The 18,468-nt window shown below is 43.3% G+C and overlaps 1 protein-coding gene across 1 annotated transcript; it reads left to right on the top strand.

Annotated features, from left to right (window-relative positions):
* Window positions 1-6,456: 6,456 nt before the first annotated feature.
* Window positions 6,457-18,342, top strand: PLA2G10 (phospholipase A2 group X; the record flags this gene model as incomplete). The annotated part of the gene is made up of 4 exons (XM_080354002.1): window positions 6,457-6,505; window positions 12,622-12,787; window positions 15,510-15,616; window positions 18,029-18,342. 4 exons carry the CDS (start codon window positions 6,457-6,459, stop codon window positions 18,172-18,174), a joined length of 468 nt encoding a protein of 155 aa, XP_080210128.1. The 3' UTR covers window positions 18,175-18,342.
* Window positions 18,343-18,468: the final 126 nt, after the last annotated feature.

The following is an 18,468-nucleotide window of genomic DNA, read 5'->3' as shown; positions in this document are numbered from 1 at the left end:
CAAAGTCTCAGCTCTCTGTGAGTTCAGTACAGATGATTTGCCCTGTGCAAAAAACTATCGATGAACTTGTTATTGCAGCAGATGAGACCTCCTGCCCTCCCTGCCTGCAGGGCAGAGGTTCATGGAAACCTTCAGGCAAAGGGAAGAGTGGAATTGGAGTCTCTTTCCCTGGCAGGGTGGGGCTGCTGGCTTGAAGCTGCTGTCACATCACAGCATCGCGGAATCACATCTGTAGTGAGAGACCCTGCGACTGCTGTCCAGCTCTCAGCTTAAGGCAGGTGCCATTAAAGCTTTGGGCCATGCCCAGGTGAGTCATGAATTACCTTTAAGGATGAAGTTTCCATAGAGACTCTCTGGGCAAGCTATTTAGTTATTTGATGAGCCTTTGTTTAAATTAAAAATAATAATAATAAATAGTTCTGTATATTGAATTTCCCCTCGCCATCATCTCCTTTAAAACTGAACGCATGCAGCTCTCTCAGCTTCATCTGCCTGTCATGAGCTGCACCCCCCGATCAATTTGGTGCCTTCACCAGCCTCACTTCAGTATGCCATTGGCTTTTTTAAAATGAGACAGAGCTCCAGGTGGAGTCTCACAATTGTCAAATAGAGGGGAATCACAGAATCACACAGAATGGACTGGGTTGGAAAAGACCTCAGAGATCATCAAGTCCAGCCCTTGGTCCAACTCCAGTCCATTCACTAGATCATGGCACTAAGTGCCATGTCCAGTCCCAGTTTAAAAACCTCCAGGGCTGGTGAGTCCAGCACCTCCCTGGGCAGCCATTCCAATGCCTGACCACTCTCTGCACAGAATTGCTTTCTAATCTCCAGCCTCAATTTCCCCTGGCAGAGTTGAAGCCCATGGCCCCTTGTCCTATTGCTGATGCCTGGGAGAAGAGCCCAATCCCCACCTGGCTAGAACTGCCCTTCAGGTAGTTCTAGAGAGTGCTGAGCTCAGCTCTGAGCCTCCTCTTCTCCAGACTAAACAAGCCCAGCTCCCTCAGCCTCTCCCCATAGGGCTTGTGTTCCAGTCCCTTCCCCAGTCTTGTTGCAGGGAAGAATCACTTTTCTGCAAACCTGCCAGTTACACTTGGCCCACAGTGCAGCTGGACACAGCTGCTTCACGGGCACGTTGTTGTCTCACGTTCGGTATGTCCAGCAGGACCCCGAGGTCCTTTTCTGCAAAGCTGCTCTACTAAGACAGCCTGTCCTGCTGCCCAGGGTTCTGCCAGCCCACGCGCGGCGCTTTGCCTCTGCCTTTGCTCAGCGCCATCAAGTCCCCAACAGCTCATTTTTCCAGTCTGACCAGGTCCATCTGAGCAGCAGCCCTGCCCTCCAGTGAATCAACCGCTCCCCCCAATTTGGTATCACCCACAAGCTTGCTGAGAGGTCACTCTGTCCCATCATTCGGGTCATTACCTCAGCCCTTTCCAGCAGCCAGGTTGGTGTAACCTCCAGAAAAGAACGCAAGTCCAGCATCCTTCTAGAGATATGCTAGAAATTTCACATTTTGTTTTACAAAAATGCAAGAGTTGCATTGCTAAGCCTCTTCTTCTGCAGATATTAAAATTAAAATATCCCTAGGTTCCACAAGCAGCAGGATCTGGGTTTTTTTGGGGTGGAAATGCTGAAATGTAGGACTTGACTTACCAAGTGTAAGAAGACTTCTGGAAGGCAGAGATGAGTGTTGAAACTTCAGAGCTAAGCAAGCCAGAAATTATTTATAGAGGCCTTCCCCATAATCTTCCAGTCTGTGGCTTTGCTCAAAGACAGATGATGTATTTCCATATCATAAAAATGGACAGTTGCATCAGTATATACGTGGTACTGCAAGAACATATTTGCCATCTTGTTACTTTCCTGGGCGACTGTGTGCAGAGGACGGACATTGTGCTTGTAGCCGTTAGCATTACAGAGCAGAGGGTGGAATCTGGAACAGAAAAAAACAAGAGAAGAAAAAAGAAAACCATAGAAGTAATTTAGTTCTCCTGCATACATTATAACTGTAAACCAGGTTCCAGAACATCTATGTAATAACAACCTTTCCAGCACACAACTGGCTGTTACGGGCTAGCAGAACAGACAGAATAATGTAGCTGGCAAAGGGCACCTAGAGGACAACGCTACCAACGTGGTTCCCAAAATTCAGAGCATATTATGCTACTCATAGCCTTACTATTACCAAAGACATTACAAGTTCTACTGTAGGCTGGTATAGTCTTAAATCAAGGTTAGATTTTGTTCTGTATGCTAGAAATAGATTTGAGATAATACCAAGCACGCTGGAAAATACTATAAAATGGCTTAACAGAATGTGTTCCGATGTCCCACATGGAGCTTGTCTCTTCAGACTCTGCTTTGTAACTCTTGTCCTTTTTAGAACAACATCCCCAGCAACACAGGCTGAAGAAAACATTGGTGAATGGGACACATTGGTGGTGAAAAGGAATCAAGACAAGATGGGAACACCTGAAAGAGAAGAAGGCAGCCGAACCTCTGAAAATGGAACAAAGGCACTGAATGTTTCCAAACAAATATTTGAATATGTAAGGCTGGGGTTTTTTAATGAAGACAACGATGCTAAAGAAGTTGATTGTGTCCAAAAGAACAAACACTTGTAAGGGATGTGCTCCAGGCAGAAACCTGTCTCTCAATCCAACGTTTAAGAAAACGTGTGGTAACCTGGGGACATTTGCCAAGTGTAGCAGTCAAGTAAATACAGTCAGTTGACTTACAGCTGGGAAGTGGCTCTTCAGTTCTAATTATTCTGATACCTCCGCAGTGAGGCATGTGTTTGCTTTCCTTGTTTTCCGGCAGGAGTCAGCGCCACAGAAGAGCCCGGTTCGGGACTTGAGCTGCAATGCAGAACACCCAAGGTGCGCTTCCCCGGCTCTGCCGCAGCCCTCACGTCACCTGCTCCCATTCCCATCTCTAACAATTTCCTTCACCATTCTTTAGTATTTCATTTATTCAGTGGGGCAGCATGTATGTCATACAGTGTAATTATCACATGCTTAATGCAGAAGGATGCTAATCTTGGCTTAGATACCTACAGACTCTAGTATTTCTATACTCATCATCATTACTACAGATCTTCGTAAGAGCTACATGCAGAAAAGATATAAATTTGACCAAGGTAGGCGGTCAACGCTTTTTTCATTTTTCCGTAAAAATAACTGCTCTTACTAAATAAACGTGTTAATGGAACCAACTTCTTCTGTTACTAGGAAAATATACAGTTTTGCAGCCGTTCAGTCAGCAGTAAATACCCTGTTCGGTGGCTTTCCAAACCCCTGTGTTCACCTGCTCACAGGGAAGTGGAGAACTTGCACTTAGGTTAGTCATATTTTAGGCCATCTGATCACTTTCCATCACCATCGTAACATTCTGGGTTCATACACTCTTATCATCTTCCCGTATGTACAGAACCACAGGTGCTGAGAAACGAGGCTTTCACAACCAACTTAACAAGTTTGCCCATCGTATTTTTATCCTGTGAGAATGTTCCTCAGTACCACCGTGTGTCTCAATTCTATCACTCTGTTCCTCAGATTTAAAAACAACTTAGTTAAAGCAACCATGGAGCACATGTAATCTTGTTTGAGAAAGTATATTCCAAAAGCAAATGCTTTTCCCCGCCCCTGCACAGCTCCAGTTGACGGAAAGAAAGAATTCATCAATAAGAAGGAAAGTGCCATTTGTCACATCCGACTTAGAGCAGCTACCACGTGCTTCGGGTGAAAGAAAAGCAACACTGCAAAAAGCAAGCATGCAGGTTTGCTCTGCCACCTCCGTTTTTATTTAAAACTTGAAAGGGAACTTTAAATCTCATAAAAAGTACATCACTGTAGTCCATATTAATTTCCAGTCTGTTACTAGTATATTTTCTCACCCATATGCCATGGCAATGAACTGGACAACTAACACCCCCTCAGCAGAGGTATTTGTCAGCTTTTCCCCCCCCCACACACACAATTTCAATAGATGTTCTCTTTGAATTTTACTACAACTCACAGGAACTCCGAGCTCGTGATCTGCATTCTCTACCGCATCACTTCATGTAGTTTTTGCCATTCACATCCTTCTCTACTTTCTAACAAGCAGCTGTAGTCTGAGCATTTCAGCCTCACTTGATATTTCAGTGGTTTTAAGATTACTTTCCTTGTGAGAAAAATGTACCAGCTGTGGTAACCCCGGTCACTAACACATTGCATCAGTCCGCTGAAGAGCAAAGGGGAAATGCAGTTCCTCTTGCTCCCCGGACTCTGTTTTCATTGTCATATGCAATGGTATGCTGGATGGGATACTGTTCATCTGGCAGTCTCACCAAACTGCTGGTGAACACCATTAAAATGTTCTAATAGCTGTGACTTATTGACCGGAAGAGTCGGTAAACACATGCGTATAAGTGACAGTATGAAAATAGAGTAACAGTCATTAGTGATGCGACTCCATGACTAATAGGAAAATTGCTTTGACCAAGTTGATGGCAGTAGCAATGAAATCTTTAAAAAAATAAATCCATCTCAAATAGATGGGTTTTCTGTTTTGACTTGTATTAATGCATTACCGTGGGTTCTCAGGACCAGTCACAACACTGATGGCTGACACAGATCCTGTTCGCTAGTGCTCTTGGGCTGTCTCTGAGGAAACAATGCCGGTAGCTGTGGGCTGCTGTGTCCGGAACGCCCAACAGACGGACAGAAGGACCAGCTGCGGGCACATCACGGCACCTCGTGTCACAGGTACTTGGTGTCGACCAGCAGAAGCTCATGTCACAGCAACCCCCCAACAGCCTCCTCCTGTGCGGAACACGAGCTCTCCAGCTGGAACCGCTTCCTTCGGCCCTGTCACGGGTCTGCACGGCTACTGCGCCGTTCCTGGCGTTCTGCGCGTGGCTGCGCAAAGCGGGATCGGGCGTGCAAAGCTGGATCGGGTGTGCAAAGCTGGATCAGGCGCGCAAAGCGGGATCGGGCACACAAAGCAGGATCAGGCGTGCAAAGCGGGATCGGGCGCGCAAAGCGGGATCGGGCACACAAAGCAGGATCGGGCGTGCAAAGCTGGATCGGGCACACAAAGCAGGATTGGGCACACAAAGCAGGATCGGGCGTGCAACATCCGACCTCAAACTGAGGAGCTTCCACATCTACCCCACACTTCCCTGACCAGTGCCAACACAAACATATTTCAGACAGTGTGGGTTAATGAGAGCATAACAAAAACAAATCTGCCAGCACACTCTTTTTGTCTTTTGGAGTCACACCACGTATGATTTTCTACTTCTGATTAACAAGGAATAATATAACGCAGAAATCAGGATGTTTGAATGCAAAAGTAGAGTTATCCTTTATATGCGTACAAAAAGAACACGTTATTTCTTTAATGAAAATACCATTCACTACAAAAACCCACCAGCTGCTCTCCAATAGGAAGATGACACGGCCAAGAACAAGGTCTTGATAAGTCCTGTAAAAAAGCGTTGGTTTTATCTATCTTTCCTTACCCCAGCAGTGCAGGCCTCAATGGGATCCAACGGGGGTCATATCCTGGAACTTAATAATGCCAAGTTAGAAAAAAAAAAAGGCAAATAAAATAAAACACATACACACACACACAAATAATACTCAAAATGTCAGGGGTCCTGGTTGCTTGAACAACTGTCAGGAAATGCTCTGGTTGCAGCACAATAATAGAAGATTTGATTAAATACTTGGAACATACAGGCAAGGAAAAATCATATAAAAGCAAGTGGTATTGTCTGTGTGCTGAGAGGGGCAATGAAACGGTCATTGCCAAATGGCCTCTAGTTGTAGGTTTTACAAAATAATACAAGAGTTGGAAAGGGAAAATATATGTGACGATTACACATATTAAAAAAATACTTAATATGAGATGCTATTTTGGTTGAGGGAAGGTTAAAAAGTTATTTTGATCAAGCTACAAATATCCATAACCAGTTTAGCAGTTGGTCGTTCTTTAGTCCTCCACGGAAAGCAGCAATCAGGACATGAAATTTGGCAAATCCAGACCACAAGTACAGTGCATGTATCCAGCACTCGTTACAGTTGACCAATGGAATAACTTGCAACGCAGTTCACTGCCATCGAACTATTCACATCTAGATTAAATTATCTGGGAAGTGCTGTGATTCGGAGATAAATTATAGCTCTCGGAGCAAGAAAATCCTGGAGGAGCGGAGACCCCAGCTCAGGTTCGCTCGGGGGCTGCGCGGCGCTCGCTGCCCAGTGACGGGTCCCGGCGGCGGCTCCTCCTCCCGAGCAGACGGACAGAGCCCAGGTTGGGGCTGCGGGACCCTGCGCGGGGCACAAAGCGGCTCTTATAGCCGGCCCGCGGCGGCTCTGCCTCACACCACCGCACCCTGCCCGGAGCCCGCACCCCGCGGAGCCCGCACCCTGCCCGGAGCCCGCACCCCTGCCCGGAGCCCGCACCGCCATGGGACCCCGCTGCCCGACGCTGCCCCTGCTGCTGCTGCTGGGGACTGGTGAGTAGAGCGGCCGCGGGGGCCCCGGGGCGGCGGGAGCCGGTCCCTCCCGGCGGGGAAGCGGCCCCGTCCCGCAGCGCCTCCGGACGCGCCCGCCCGGCTCCGGGCGCTTCGGCCCCGCAGGGATGGGGCTGGTGGCGCCTGGGGGAAGGCAGGAGGAGGAGGAGGGAGAGGAAGGAGCGTTAGAAGTGCTCATGGCCAGCGAATACCTTCAGGCTTGGAAAAGAAGTCTTACACTTTCACAGACCGTCCAAGGCGCTCGGGCAGAACGCAGGATAACGCATCCGAGCGGAGAGCGCAGAGCCGGGGCTGCGGACAGCCCGTCCGGCCTCAGCTTCATTGCAGCGCGGGAGTCGTGCTGGGGATCCCACATTACTGCTTTGAAGTTCATCTGCAATGTGCAAGTGTGTTAAAAAAAGCCCCAAAACAGTATTTAAAGTCAGACTGCAGCTTGAATGTGTAATAATAATGTATCTACAAGCCAGCACATTTCCCCACGCTCTGCTGGTGAGCATGGAGCGAGGCTCAGAGCACTGGTGTTACACACCGCTGAAAAGCCAGGAGCTGCTAGAGCTGAGTTTGCCTACAAAACCAGAACTGGGTTATTCTGCAGAATGAGTCAGTCTTTATGAATCGGTTATGATGTGAGAATGTAATTAAAGAACCTCTGCCTCACGCTGAGCATAGCTAACTACTTACTTTGCACGTATTTATTTATTTTTTTAATCCTACATCCTATTTATTAGGCAGTATTAAAGACCAGTTGTAATAATTTACAGTTCATTTCCTCATAGGTTTTCTAAGGTATTCATCAGTATAGTATCTGAATGTACTTATTTCTTTCACACTTCTATGAAACTCTATTATCATCCCTCTATTTCAGAGAGGTAGCATTAATTCTGGGTTCCTGCGGTGACAAGTTAGAACCCGATTTTAGCTATAGCTACCTAAATCATGTGGAACTTCAACTACTCCAAGCATGGCTTGAGTGTTGCACTAGTTCGGTGCCCCAGCCCCAGGATATTCCGCAGGCTGGGAGTATCCTATTAGTAAACACCAACAGGTATTGTTTTAAAGTGATTGAACTAACCTCATGCTGAACCTCTCTGACAGCGCTAAGAATAAAATCCAGCTTTCCAGAATAGCATTCAGCTGCTGTAATTAAGAGATTCTCTTTTGTCTTCCTGCACTTTTTTTATTCATTCCTCCACCCTTGCAAATTCACCAAAGCAAATCTTGCCAATAGAAGGATCCTAAGGACAAGAGCCTCGGTTTATTCTTACAGGAGATTCCGCGCCCAGGACGCGGCAGGGCTGGGGAAGAGGCAACCGCGTGGTTAAAGCCCCTGCGGGCAGGTGTTTGCGTAACGGGGCCAACTTGAGGTCCCACCGAGCTCACTGCCCCAGTTCCACTGCTGACCTCAGTGTGCCCCGGTTATTCCGTCCGCGTTTGGATCTTCCTCCAGGCTTCATCCTCTGCACGGTGCAAACCTCAGCAGGAACGTTCTGGAAAGCAAAGAAAGGGCGTTTGGCTGCTCCTGCCAGCCCAGGGTGACCCACAGGGCCGGGCTCTGTCCCACCCGGGCAGCGAGGGGGACGGGGATTGATTCACCTCTTGCCTTGGTCCACGGGATCAAAACACGCAAATTGGTCCTTTCAAAAAAATGTCTATGTGACCACAGTTTGTGGAGATGGTCTGGGCAACAAGATGAGGCGAAAACAGATGAAACCCGAGGAAAAAATCTAAACAAAAAAAAAAAAAAAAGGAGAAGTTTCTATAATACATACAGTACAAAGGTTTCTACTTCTGCATCAGCAAGTCTGCTTACTCCCTGGTTTCAAATTCTGAATGACTGGAGCACTATGACTGTGCAAAGGAAATGTCAAAGTCAAAAATCTTACACATATTTAACATCAAAAAATGGTTTTGTAGCCTCAGTCTTTGACTTATTTTAACTTATTTTAAAACCCACAAAACATCAGGCTGCATTAGATGCTAATGATTCATGTAGTTATGTATCATAGTTACGCAAAGTTGTGCATCTTAATAAAAATGTTACTACGTATCTGCAAAAATAATTATGTTTGCATTGTGCCCACTGCAAAGAGTAAAGTGTTGTGGGAAATATGACCTTTCACAAAAAATTCATGTGTCTCTAAAATGGGGGTTTTCCTCTATGCATATGGAAATTGAAGGGCCTGGATTTTTAACTAGTATTGTGAGCTAGTCAGAAAACCAGGAAAAGAGGAGAGTAGGAGGGTATAGTGGAAAACGTCTTACAAAGACGTAATAACATCCAGCACTGAGCACAATCTGAACTCCCAAGAGCTTCCGCAGGCAGCAAACAAAGCTGAAACCCTCCAAACGGGGCAGGGCACCAGCAGCAAGAGTTACACTTTCAAATTTAAACCAAGCACAACACGAATATAATGTCATTACTTACTTTCTCGCAGGCTGCCTTTAGTGTTTACTTAATTTCAGTCTTCAAAAATCACCTCATGGCTTCTGATCTCTCCGGCTCAGTCATTACGATCACAAAGACAACTGCATACATTTGTTTGGGGATTTTCTTTCCCTATCGGCTATTTTATGGTGCCTGAAGCGGCCTCAGGATTGGTATGGGCTTGGCTCCCCTTCAGCCTTCACTTTGAAAGCAGCTGCATCACATTCAGTTCGATCTGAGTTTGCTGATGGTCTCATCTCTCATAAGATTTTTTCCTTTTCCAAATATCTTTCAAGTTTTCTTTCAAGAATTAGAGCAGCTGAAACTTTAACAAAGTTCCAATTCCTCTTATTCAATAAACACTGGAATTAAGTATTACAAGAATATTAAAAGCCGTAACAAGAGTGGACTCGAATTGTCCAATTGTAAATTATTTTTGTATACTTAGTTGTACTTACTGCCTGTGATATCTACCTACCAAAACAATGTAGGTTTGGTTATTTTCATAGACATTACAAAGCAATTAAATTAAAATCAACGCAATCCGGTTCCCTCCCTTTTCCCCTGCCCAGAATGTTGGGTTTGATAGAGCTGCACACAACCTGCACGACAAAAACAAGGAACGGAGCAGACACAGCAGGACAACACTGCTCCCTCAGGAATGCATAACCGAACCTACAGAACATGCTTGTCCACAAGAGAAATGTGAAGACTTCAGAAAAACCAACAAAACCATACGGAAGGTTCTACAACCATACCTTAATCATGAAACACTTGGAAAGATGCAGAATTTCACTTCAGTCTCTGACTGTATTCCACAGTTCTGATAAAACACTTGGGAAATTTTAGGATGTCAATGATATACCAACCCTACCAGCATTCTACTGATGGTCCTATTATTTCCATAGTTCTATGTATTCTATAATTGGTTTTTGTCACTTTTTTAAAACTCAGATAACAAAGCTGTTGGGACAGAGACTTTTTCTTCAGCCACGTCAGAGTTATCTACAGTACAATAGTCATGGTTTACACCTGGATGTATAGATGCTGTAACACAAACAAATTGCAAGGACAAAAGGTTCACTTCCTTTTCTTTAACTTACATGGCACATTTTAAAGATCTATACCTGAGCTCTTCCAGGGGTAAACAATTCATCACTTCCACTTTATGTGGATTTAAATCAAGGGATCTGTCCAAAGTTGGCAAACAGTTCTCCGATGCAGCCAGGAATATGACTTGGAAGTTCCCCGCTTCCTCTCGCTGTGCTGTAGCTCTGCTGTCTCATCCTTCCCAACCCGCCCGGAATGGAGACACAATGTACAAGTTCTTCACTTTCCTCAGAACCGCTGATGTCCTGCAGAGCAGCCCCAGCTGTGCCGATACCACCACGGTGGCTCCCGAGCTACCGGAGTCTCGCCAATCGCACTGAACATTTGAGAATCCAAGCACTTGCCATCTGTAACGCCGCAGCCTCGCTGCAGGTCTTTACCAGCTGCGGATTTACGGAACCTGTCCCAACAGTGAAGATAACGCTTTCAACGCCTCACAAAGATAAGAATCCAATTATACTCCAGTGGATGCTTCTGCTAGCCAGAGCTGAACCGCAGATCCAGAGCTGCAATGGAATGAGAACATCATGTGTCAGTTCCACAGCGTGACTGTTATTTTGACACCTGGAACTACAGGAGCCAGAGTCCACCCAGCTCACCCTGTGGAGCCCTTGGGAAAAGTGTGAGAGGATCTTCTTAGCAGAACAGCTCTGTAACGCCCTGGACAGGGAGCCACGAGAGACACCTCTCACTACCTCAGCAAGGAAGTTTTAGCGCCACTGGGACAGGTTTTGAATGAATCTGCAAGCGAGCACACAGCCAAGGAAGCTTTTCTGAGCTCCTCAGGATGCAATTGCTGCTAATGTACGGCCAGAGACGTACAGGCCGGTTGAAGCTCTCCCGTTTCAACGTCCTCTCCCCAGGTCACACACCCGCAGGGCAGGAGGGAACAAGATCTGGGAGCAGCCGCTGGTCAGACAAGTACTGACTATAGTCTTAGGAAGCCTGGCTGTTCTTCTAAGAAAGGATTAGCTCTAACCATTCTTTCTAAAGCTTTTATTACCATTCTCACATACACACCAATTGTGTTTCTTAGTGAGGTGATTTCATGAGCTGCTTAAATTCCTTCATTTCATGAACTGACAAGTGCCAGAGGTCACCAGCACCACAGTGTTTCGGGTTACTCAACTGTGCTGGGAACAATACTCTTATGGTAGATCTTCCATTAGCAGATTATAGTTAATCTTATAATGTATCATAATAGATTAGTCTATTAGTTAGTCTGTTATAATAGATTACATGATTATACAGATTATATACAAATTGCATAATCATATAGTTCTTCTGTAGGAAAAGAAATGTCAAAGCCTTCAATGACAGTCTAAATATTTTGTTGTGCTACCTCTCTTACAGATATTACCGCTTCTTAAAGCTTTATGTCTTCGCTAATCTGTATCCAGTACTGAGAGTCAAGGTTTATAAACTGTTCTCATACCAAAATAAATCATTAGTTTAATTAGTAAGACAACTCTAACGAGCAGCCTTTTTCTAATTGATTTTGTACTCATCCAGCTTCTGAAAAATTGCTGCAAATAGCTTGGAGCCGGCACTGCAAGGAAGCGCCGCCTGTTCCCGTTCCAAGTCTCCGATGTGTTAGTTCAACCTGAAGGGTGATACGAAGCTCTAAAAAAGTCAACTGGTGTCGCAACATGTATGTGCTGCCCTGGACCTACTGCTCTAGTACTGACATAGGATAGTGAAAACCAAGTTCCTAAATAGTCTTGTTCTGGAAAAATAATGGTGAGAATCCCTTCAACAACACTCAAAATGACACAGAAAAAAATCAGCATCATTCTCATTTCCCTGGAAATGACTCCAAAGACCCGCTCGTTTCCCTGCTCTACAGCCATCCATCACCCCCACCAGTTACGTGGCTTGTCTAAAAATGAGGAAAACCAGAAGCCCATCATAAAGGACCTATTTGTACAAATGTAAAGCATTACATTCCACAAAATAACACGATGGGCAAAATTGCATGTTATAAGGAGAAAATACTGCAGTGCTTGGGGATCTAATGTTAGCAGAGCAGTGGCCCTCGAGCACGCAGCACACACCATGCAAACCTACGGGAACACTCGTCCACAGAGAGAAATGTGAAGACTTCAGAAGAACAAACAAAACCACATAGAAAATTCTACAAACATACCTTAATCATGAAACACTTGGAAAGATGCAGAATTTCACTTCAGTCTGTATTCCACAGTTCTGATAAAATACTTGGGAAATTTTATCACATCGCTAGGACACCAACCCTATGACACCCTACACTCAGTCCTATTATTTCCATAGTTCTATATATTCTATGATTGGTTTTTGTCACTTTTTTTAAACTCAGGTGAGTGAGGGCACTGCTGGGTCTGCAGGAATTGGGGATGTTGTTCAGGACTCTGCTCTCTACAGACAGGGGTACAGAGGGACAGGGTCAAGAAGGATGGCCGCACAATGTCACAAAGAAAACTGCGTTATTTTCATGCACTTTCATTCATTCTGAAAGTTTTATTTTTTTTTCAAAATGAAAACTATACCTGTGTGTTTGATTCAATAAGGAGTTTTTCTTCCACAGTTTACAAAGGCGCTTTTGGAGAAGCCGGTTTGAGACATCGAAGAGGAATTCTTGAATTAGCCGGAGCCATTCGATGCTCCACAGGACGATCTCCCTTCGCCTACCTGCGCTACGGCTGCTACTGCGGGCTGGGTGGGAAGGGATGGCCCAAGGACAGAGTGGACTGGTAAGGTAACTGTGTATCTGAGTAATTCAGTGCTGAATGTTTGCAGGTGACAGAGTAAAAGGACTAAAATATTAATTAGGCCTATTTAACACCAGTGAGGGAACTGAGTTTAAACAGCCCTCAGACTGCTAAGAAACTCTGACTCATTCATGTGTTGCTGTAGATGTACATGAGTCTTACTTGTTTCACTCCAACTCATTGCACTAATACTGGATTCACAGTACAACTGAGTTTCTTTGCTGTTGCTGTTTGGCCAAGAGCTGAAGAACTAAGGTCTTCTTGGAGAAGCTTTAAAGCTTAAGCATCCAAGTAATTGATAAAAATAAAAATTACAACTGAAAAATCTGTTGATTCTACTGCTATCCATTCATCTTGTTAGTATTCCAAATAACACATACATTTTGAAAAATTCAACCTGTTGAAAAATAACTTTTGAATAAAAGGAATTATGAATTGTTACTAAATTCTAAAAACAGACCTTTGTATTTAGTACTAAATCTCAGCATCTTGACTACCATCTATTTAACTTATAATTGAACATAAGCTGACAGGAAGATGATTTTTCAGTTACAGCAGTTAAGTAAAGGGTTTATATTTTCAAGTTTATCAACTTAAAAATAAATAGATACATCACATATATACACATTTCCCCACTGTCTGTGACATCTCAAGTTTTAACATATCAGACAGATACATGGTAAATTGAAAATAAACCCCCTGATACTCACATTTAGGGTAAAATTTATGGAAAGTTCAAATCTGTTTTTTTCTTTTTTTCCATAAAGATTCTAGTTGTGATGAAACCTGAAACATCTCGAATCTTTGCCTACGTATTTCAAGTTTTTAGGCGTGTAATCTGTTAAAGACAATTCTGTAAGATGCAGTCACTACTTCACTGACTGGGAAGGCACACAAAAAGAGGGGGCGACCGTTCCTTCTGATCACCTAAAGATAAGGATGGAGAACATGCAGTTTGCAGATCTTTCATTGCAGGCCAGTTTTGCACTTTGTGAAAGTCCCATAGTGGCAAGAAGCTGCTTCTGCACAGCTGGTGTTGAGCTGGTTGTGGTCTGGGCTTCACCAGCTCCCGAATGTTGAGAACTGAACTCCCCCACCGCAGGTGTGTGGAACTGAGAACCGCACCGGCTGGACGGACACACAAACATTCGCACCAAGTTCCATTTCAAGTTTTGAGCTACTTTGTGGGCTGTTTGCATTCACAATTATGGCTGACAGCAAGTCAAGTGAAAATGCAGAAATACTTAATCTGAAGAAAGAGCGTCTGTAATGGAATTATTCAAATAATAGTGCAGTTTATACTTTTGCCTGCCACTCATAAGCTTTCCAATAGAGACAATCATATGTTGCACTCATAACATACGCTGTAAAATCCTTATGCACCTATTTTTATTTAAAATGCTTAGAAGTAATTCTAACAATTTTCATAACACATGAAGATAGACTGCACTACAGCAAAAGCTGTATTTCCTGGTTCATTTACCTTAGTACAGCTACAAAGACATAGTAGAAATCAATTTCTTTTAACTTCAATGCGTGAAATGAACCTATGGAGCTACTTTACAGCCATGTGCTGTTCAGCTGTTACATACCGCAGGATCTTTAAATGGAAATTCGTGTGGGGTTACCAGGTAATTATTTAATAAGCATAGGAAAAAACCCAGTAATTGCAAATGAGAGCTCGCAGCATTGACTTTTTCTATTGCAGACACCAATTCCTCAGGCAATATAAACACCATCTAAACATCATGTGCCTACTGTAATACGATGGGTTTAGGCTACCAGGAGACAACAGAATGACTGGATGGAACGAGCTCACAGATACATCCTGTTCTTCCTGAGTCAAAAACAAACAAAAGAGTATAGTTAGTTTGCAGCAAAAACTTCCGAGCTCTCTAATTTCAGATCCTCATTAACTCCTCACTTGCTATTCTGGGCTTGCAATGACTTCATGCTAGAAGAGCAATTCTTCTCTTAAGCGTTAAAATGCACTTACCTGTATTGTTCAGTTCCACGATGTGAGATAAAGTCTATGAATTCCTTGTCTCAATCATGACAAGAACAATTTTGAAATCACTTTGGGCAGCTTTCCAGATTTTTTCACTATACTGAGCAGAGGTTTAGTTACATTATGGCATTAAACAGCACCTGTGCCCATTCATCACTGAACATCTCGCCCTCTCTCAGCTTTTCTGCCCCTCTCCAAGGCCTTTGCTGTGACACTTGTGACAGTGTGCTACAGCCTAACGAATCTTGTCCCTTTATTAGTAACTGTTACAAAAGCATCTATAACTGGCAGAAAAATACCCCATTCATTATCTGACAGACTGTTCTGGCATTTCATCTTTTTCTTGAATGGGCTAGGAGACAGGCATACCAACAGAGAAGTTGATTGTGTTTAGAAGTGAGAATGCTTTAAAGATTCCTGGTATTTTCCCCTATGGGGAAGTTCAGCTAGATCAATGTGTACCAGACCTGTTCCTGAGCATTGATTACATGAAAGAATAAGAATTTTTTCTGGGTAATCCATGACTCAATTGCCCTGTTTTGATTCCCGAGCAGGTGAACTGTTGGTACATTTGCAGGTGTTGACTGTTTTATTGTTCCACAGCCTGTAGAACCATGCTGATAAAAACCATCCAGATTACATGACAATAAATCACCACTGAATGAGTTAAGGCCAATTCCTTTCTGTGCCTGGCAGGTGCTGTTTTCAGCACGACTGCTGCTACGGGCGGGCCGAGCGGGCCGGCTGCCAGCCCAAGACGGAGGTTTACCACTGGGAGTGCGAGGACAACGCCGTGGTGTGCGGTGAGTGAACGCTGACAGGCTCGGGGGTCAACTTCATACAAAGACATTTTCTTAACTACCTGTAAAATCCTTGTTTTAGCATCCTTCCTTTTGTGCCGTGTTTTGCCAGGGTAAGCTGTGCCTCCACAGCTATGCCAACTCACTGAATGCAGTTTCTTCTTTGTAATCCCCACCTACTGACACACATAAGCAAAGAAAAATCTCATCTACAAGCTTCTATTGCCACTTTAGAAAACAATACCAAAAACCCCCTCTTTTTACTTGGCATTTACATATGTCGAGGAATTCATGTTATGCTATTCCCTGCAAGTCTCCCACGGGAGAACAACTACAAACAGGAGGCAAGACAATGAGAACTGTTTAAAAAGGATCCTTTTTCTACTTAGAGGAAAATATTTCACACTGCTTGTACATTTAGGATGGAGGAGCGTTTGGCACTTACCACTCATTGCTTGTCCAGCCCACTGCTACTGCCTCCAATTTATGAATGAATTCACAATTAAAACTTACAATTTCAAACACTGAGGTAATACAATATTGGATGTGTATGTTTATTTATGGGAGTAACACATCCACAAGCCATTGAATATTAATTTGAAAATACGTACATAATTAATGTACAAGTTGCAACAGATGCCTGACCACATCCTGACAAATTTTGTCTGACTGCTCTGAAATTGGAATGTAATTTACTTGCCGTGCTATAGTATAAAAGAGAAGGACAAAGAGATATCAAAAGAAAAAACAAGACACATTTAACAGGAAAAAACAGTGTTTCTTTTACATTATTTGTTCACAGCTCCCAAAGTTTTAGCAAATACTTTCCAATACACTCAAAAGACTTTTTGAAACTATAACTTCTCAGAAACTCCCAAATTTTCCAGGATTTTCTTCTTGTTTGTGGTTGTTGTTTTAATTTAAATCAGGTGCTAGCTCCAAGTTACTTTGCATGTAATTTTATGCTACTACCTAGAATGAAAATGAGCTTGAGAATTGGTTATTATTTGCACCTCAAAACCACCAACCCTTATATAAACTTGTTCACCATGTCTGAGTTTCTGACTCCTATCGCTTCAAAGCAAACAGAAAAAACACAAAAACCTCTCATTTCAAAACTCAACTTAGAACTTGCCTGACCTGACATCATAGGAAAGGTTTTCGACACTATTTCCTTTCCTCCTTTTCGCTGCACCTTTTCCTCTGCTCAAGCGTCCACCTCGTGCAGAATCTCTACTTGCTAATTTCCTCCTCTGATCCACAAGTACCAAAAGTGTCTTTTCTCTCAAACTACCTGATTAACTGACAAGTTACGCTCCCCCTATATTTGGCTGTAAAGGTTCTGGTCCTGCTTCAGTCCAGAAGCTGGGGATTTTTTAAAATACTGGCCAGCTGAAACAAAGTTCCCAGTGTAGCATGGAGAAGATTAAGTTTGGAGCAATAATGAGAAAAGGAATAGCTCTTCTTAGTTTATGGAGTAGTTCTTACCGCAGCCAGTTGCAGCATCAACATATATACATCAAGCATGCTTCCATTTCATCGGAGAATCTGAGTTAATTCACAAAACTGAACACTTGTTCTGCTCCTAGGTAAATCTTGGGCAGAGATTCAGCTAAGCTTTCAAAGTGTTAAATACTAAGACAACATATAATCAAGAAGTTTTGAGTTTACAGACAGTTGCGGAGAGAAAAAACACACATTTCTGGCTTGGCACAATAAAATCAAAGTGTATTGCTGTAGAAGAAATAGTCCATGCCAAGAAGAAACATTAATGCCAAAAAATCTGTTAAATTACAACACTACAATTATAAAACAAATATGGCCACGCATGGATTTTATTGTCCTTAAACACACTTTACCTAAAATTCTTACTGAATGCCTTAATAAGAAAAGCTGGGTGGTTTAAGCTGAACGTGCAACATCTTTGCATCCCTTATTTCACATACGTAATTTTAATGCCACATGCTTTAGCAGATTAAAACATATGTGAAATGGAAAATATCTTCCCAAACTCAAGGTTCACCAGAGCAACAGGGCGGGCAAGGAGGGTCACATACCACTTTCTAAAGAGGCATCAGTCATCAGCCTTCCTTTATTAAAGATGGGGAAAAAAGCATGTAAGTCTTTATCCAATTATTCTATTTTCACCTGCCAAGATATCATATATATTACTGTCAGTCCACCAAAGCACGCTGGTGTGTTCTTTGTTGCTGAGATGTCCTGGCACGGGGCTCTGCCTGAAGAACACAACACAAGGGGAAGCTTGACCAAAGCTCAGTACAGTTTCTATTGCACTTGAAATGTTAAGAGCCATTTATCTGGCAAATGTGGAACATGAGGTAGTAATTCTTGGTATTCCGTTTGGAATTTCAAATTACATCAGACTAACATCAAACTTACTGTGTTTTCTTTCAGAATCACTAGAAGACAAATGTCAAAAAATGGCATGTGAATGTGACCGTGAAGCTGCCAAATGTTTCTCTAAGGCTCCCTATCACACCAAATTCCTTTTGTGGCCAGACTTTCTGTGCAGTGAGATTCAGCCTTTGTGTAGGTATTAGACAGCCAACAGCAGGCTTCATGAAAATTCAGTATGGATTTAAATCTAAAATTACTTTTTTTTTTTTTAGTCACAGTAATGACAACACATTATTTTCCCCTTTCTTGATCCTCTTTCTGCCGTCTCAGCCTTTTCACCCCACAATGGCCAAAGTCATTGTTTATCCTCTTATTTACCTTCTATGACGTATGGACTAAAAGCAAGTCCATTAGCTCTGTGTAAGATTTTATTGGCTAAATAGCAATTTATCAGCTTATGGAGTAATGAACTTTAAATTAATTTTGTTTTATTCAGA

Source organism: Nesoenas mayeri (assembly GCF_963082525.1).
Source record: "Nesoenas mayeri genome assembly, chromosome: 15".
In the NCBI taxonomy this organism is placed as follows: Eukaryota; Metazoa; Chordata; class Aves; order Columbiformes; family Columbidae; genus Nesoenas; species Nesoenas mayeri.
Note: the sequence above shows the minus strand (reverse complement) of the source record. Positions and strands in the feature narration are given on the sequence as shown.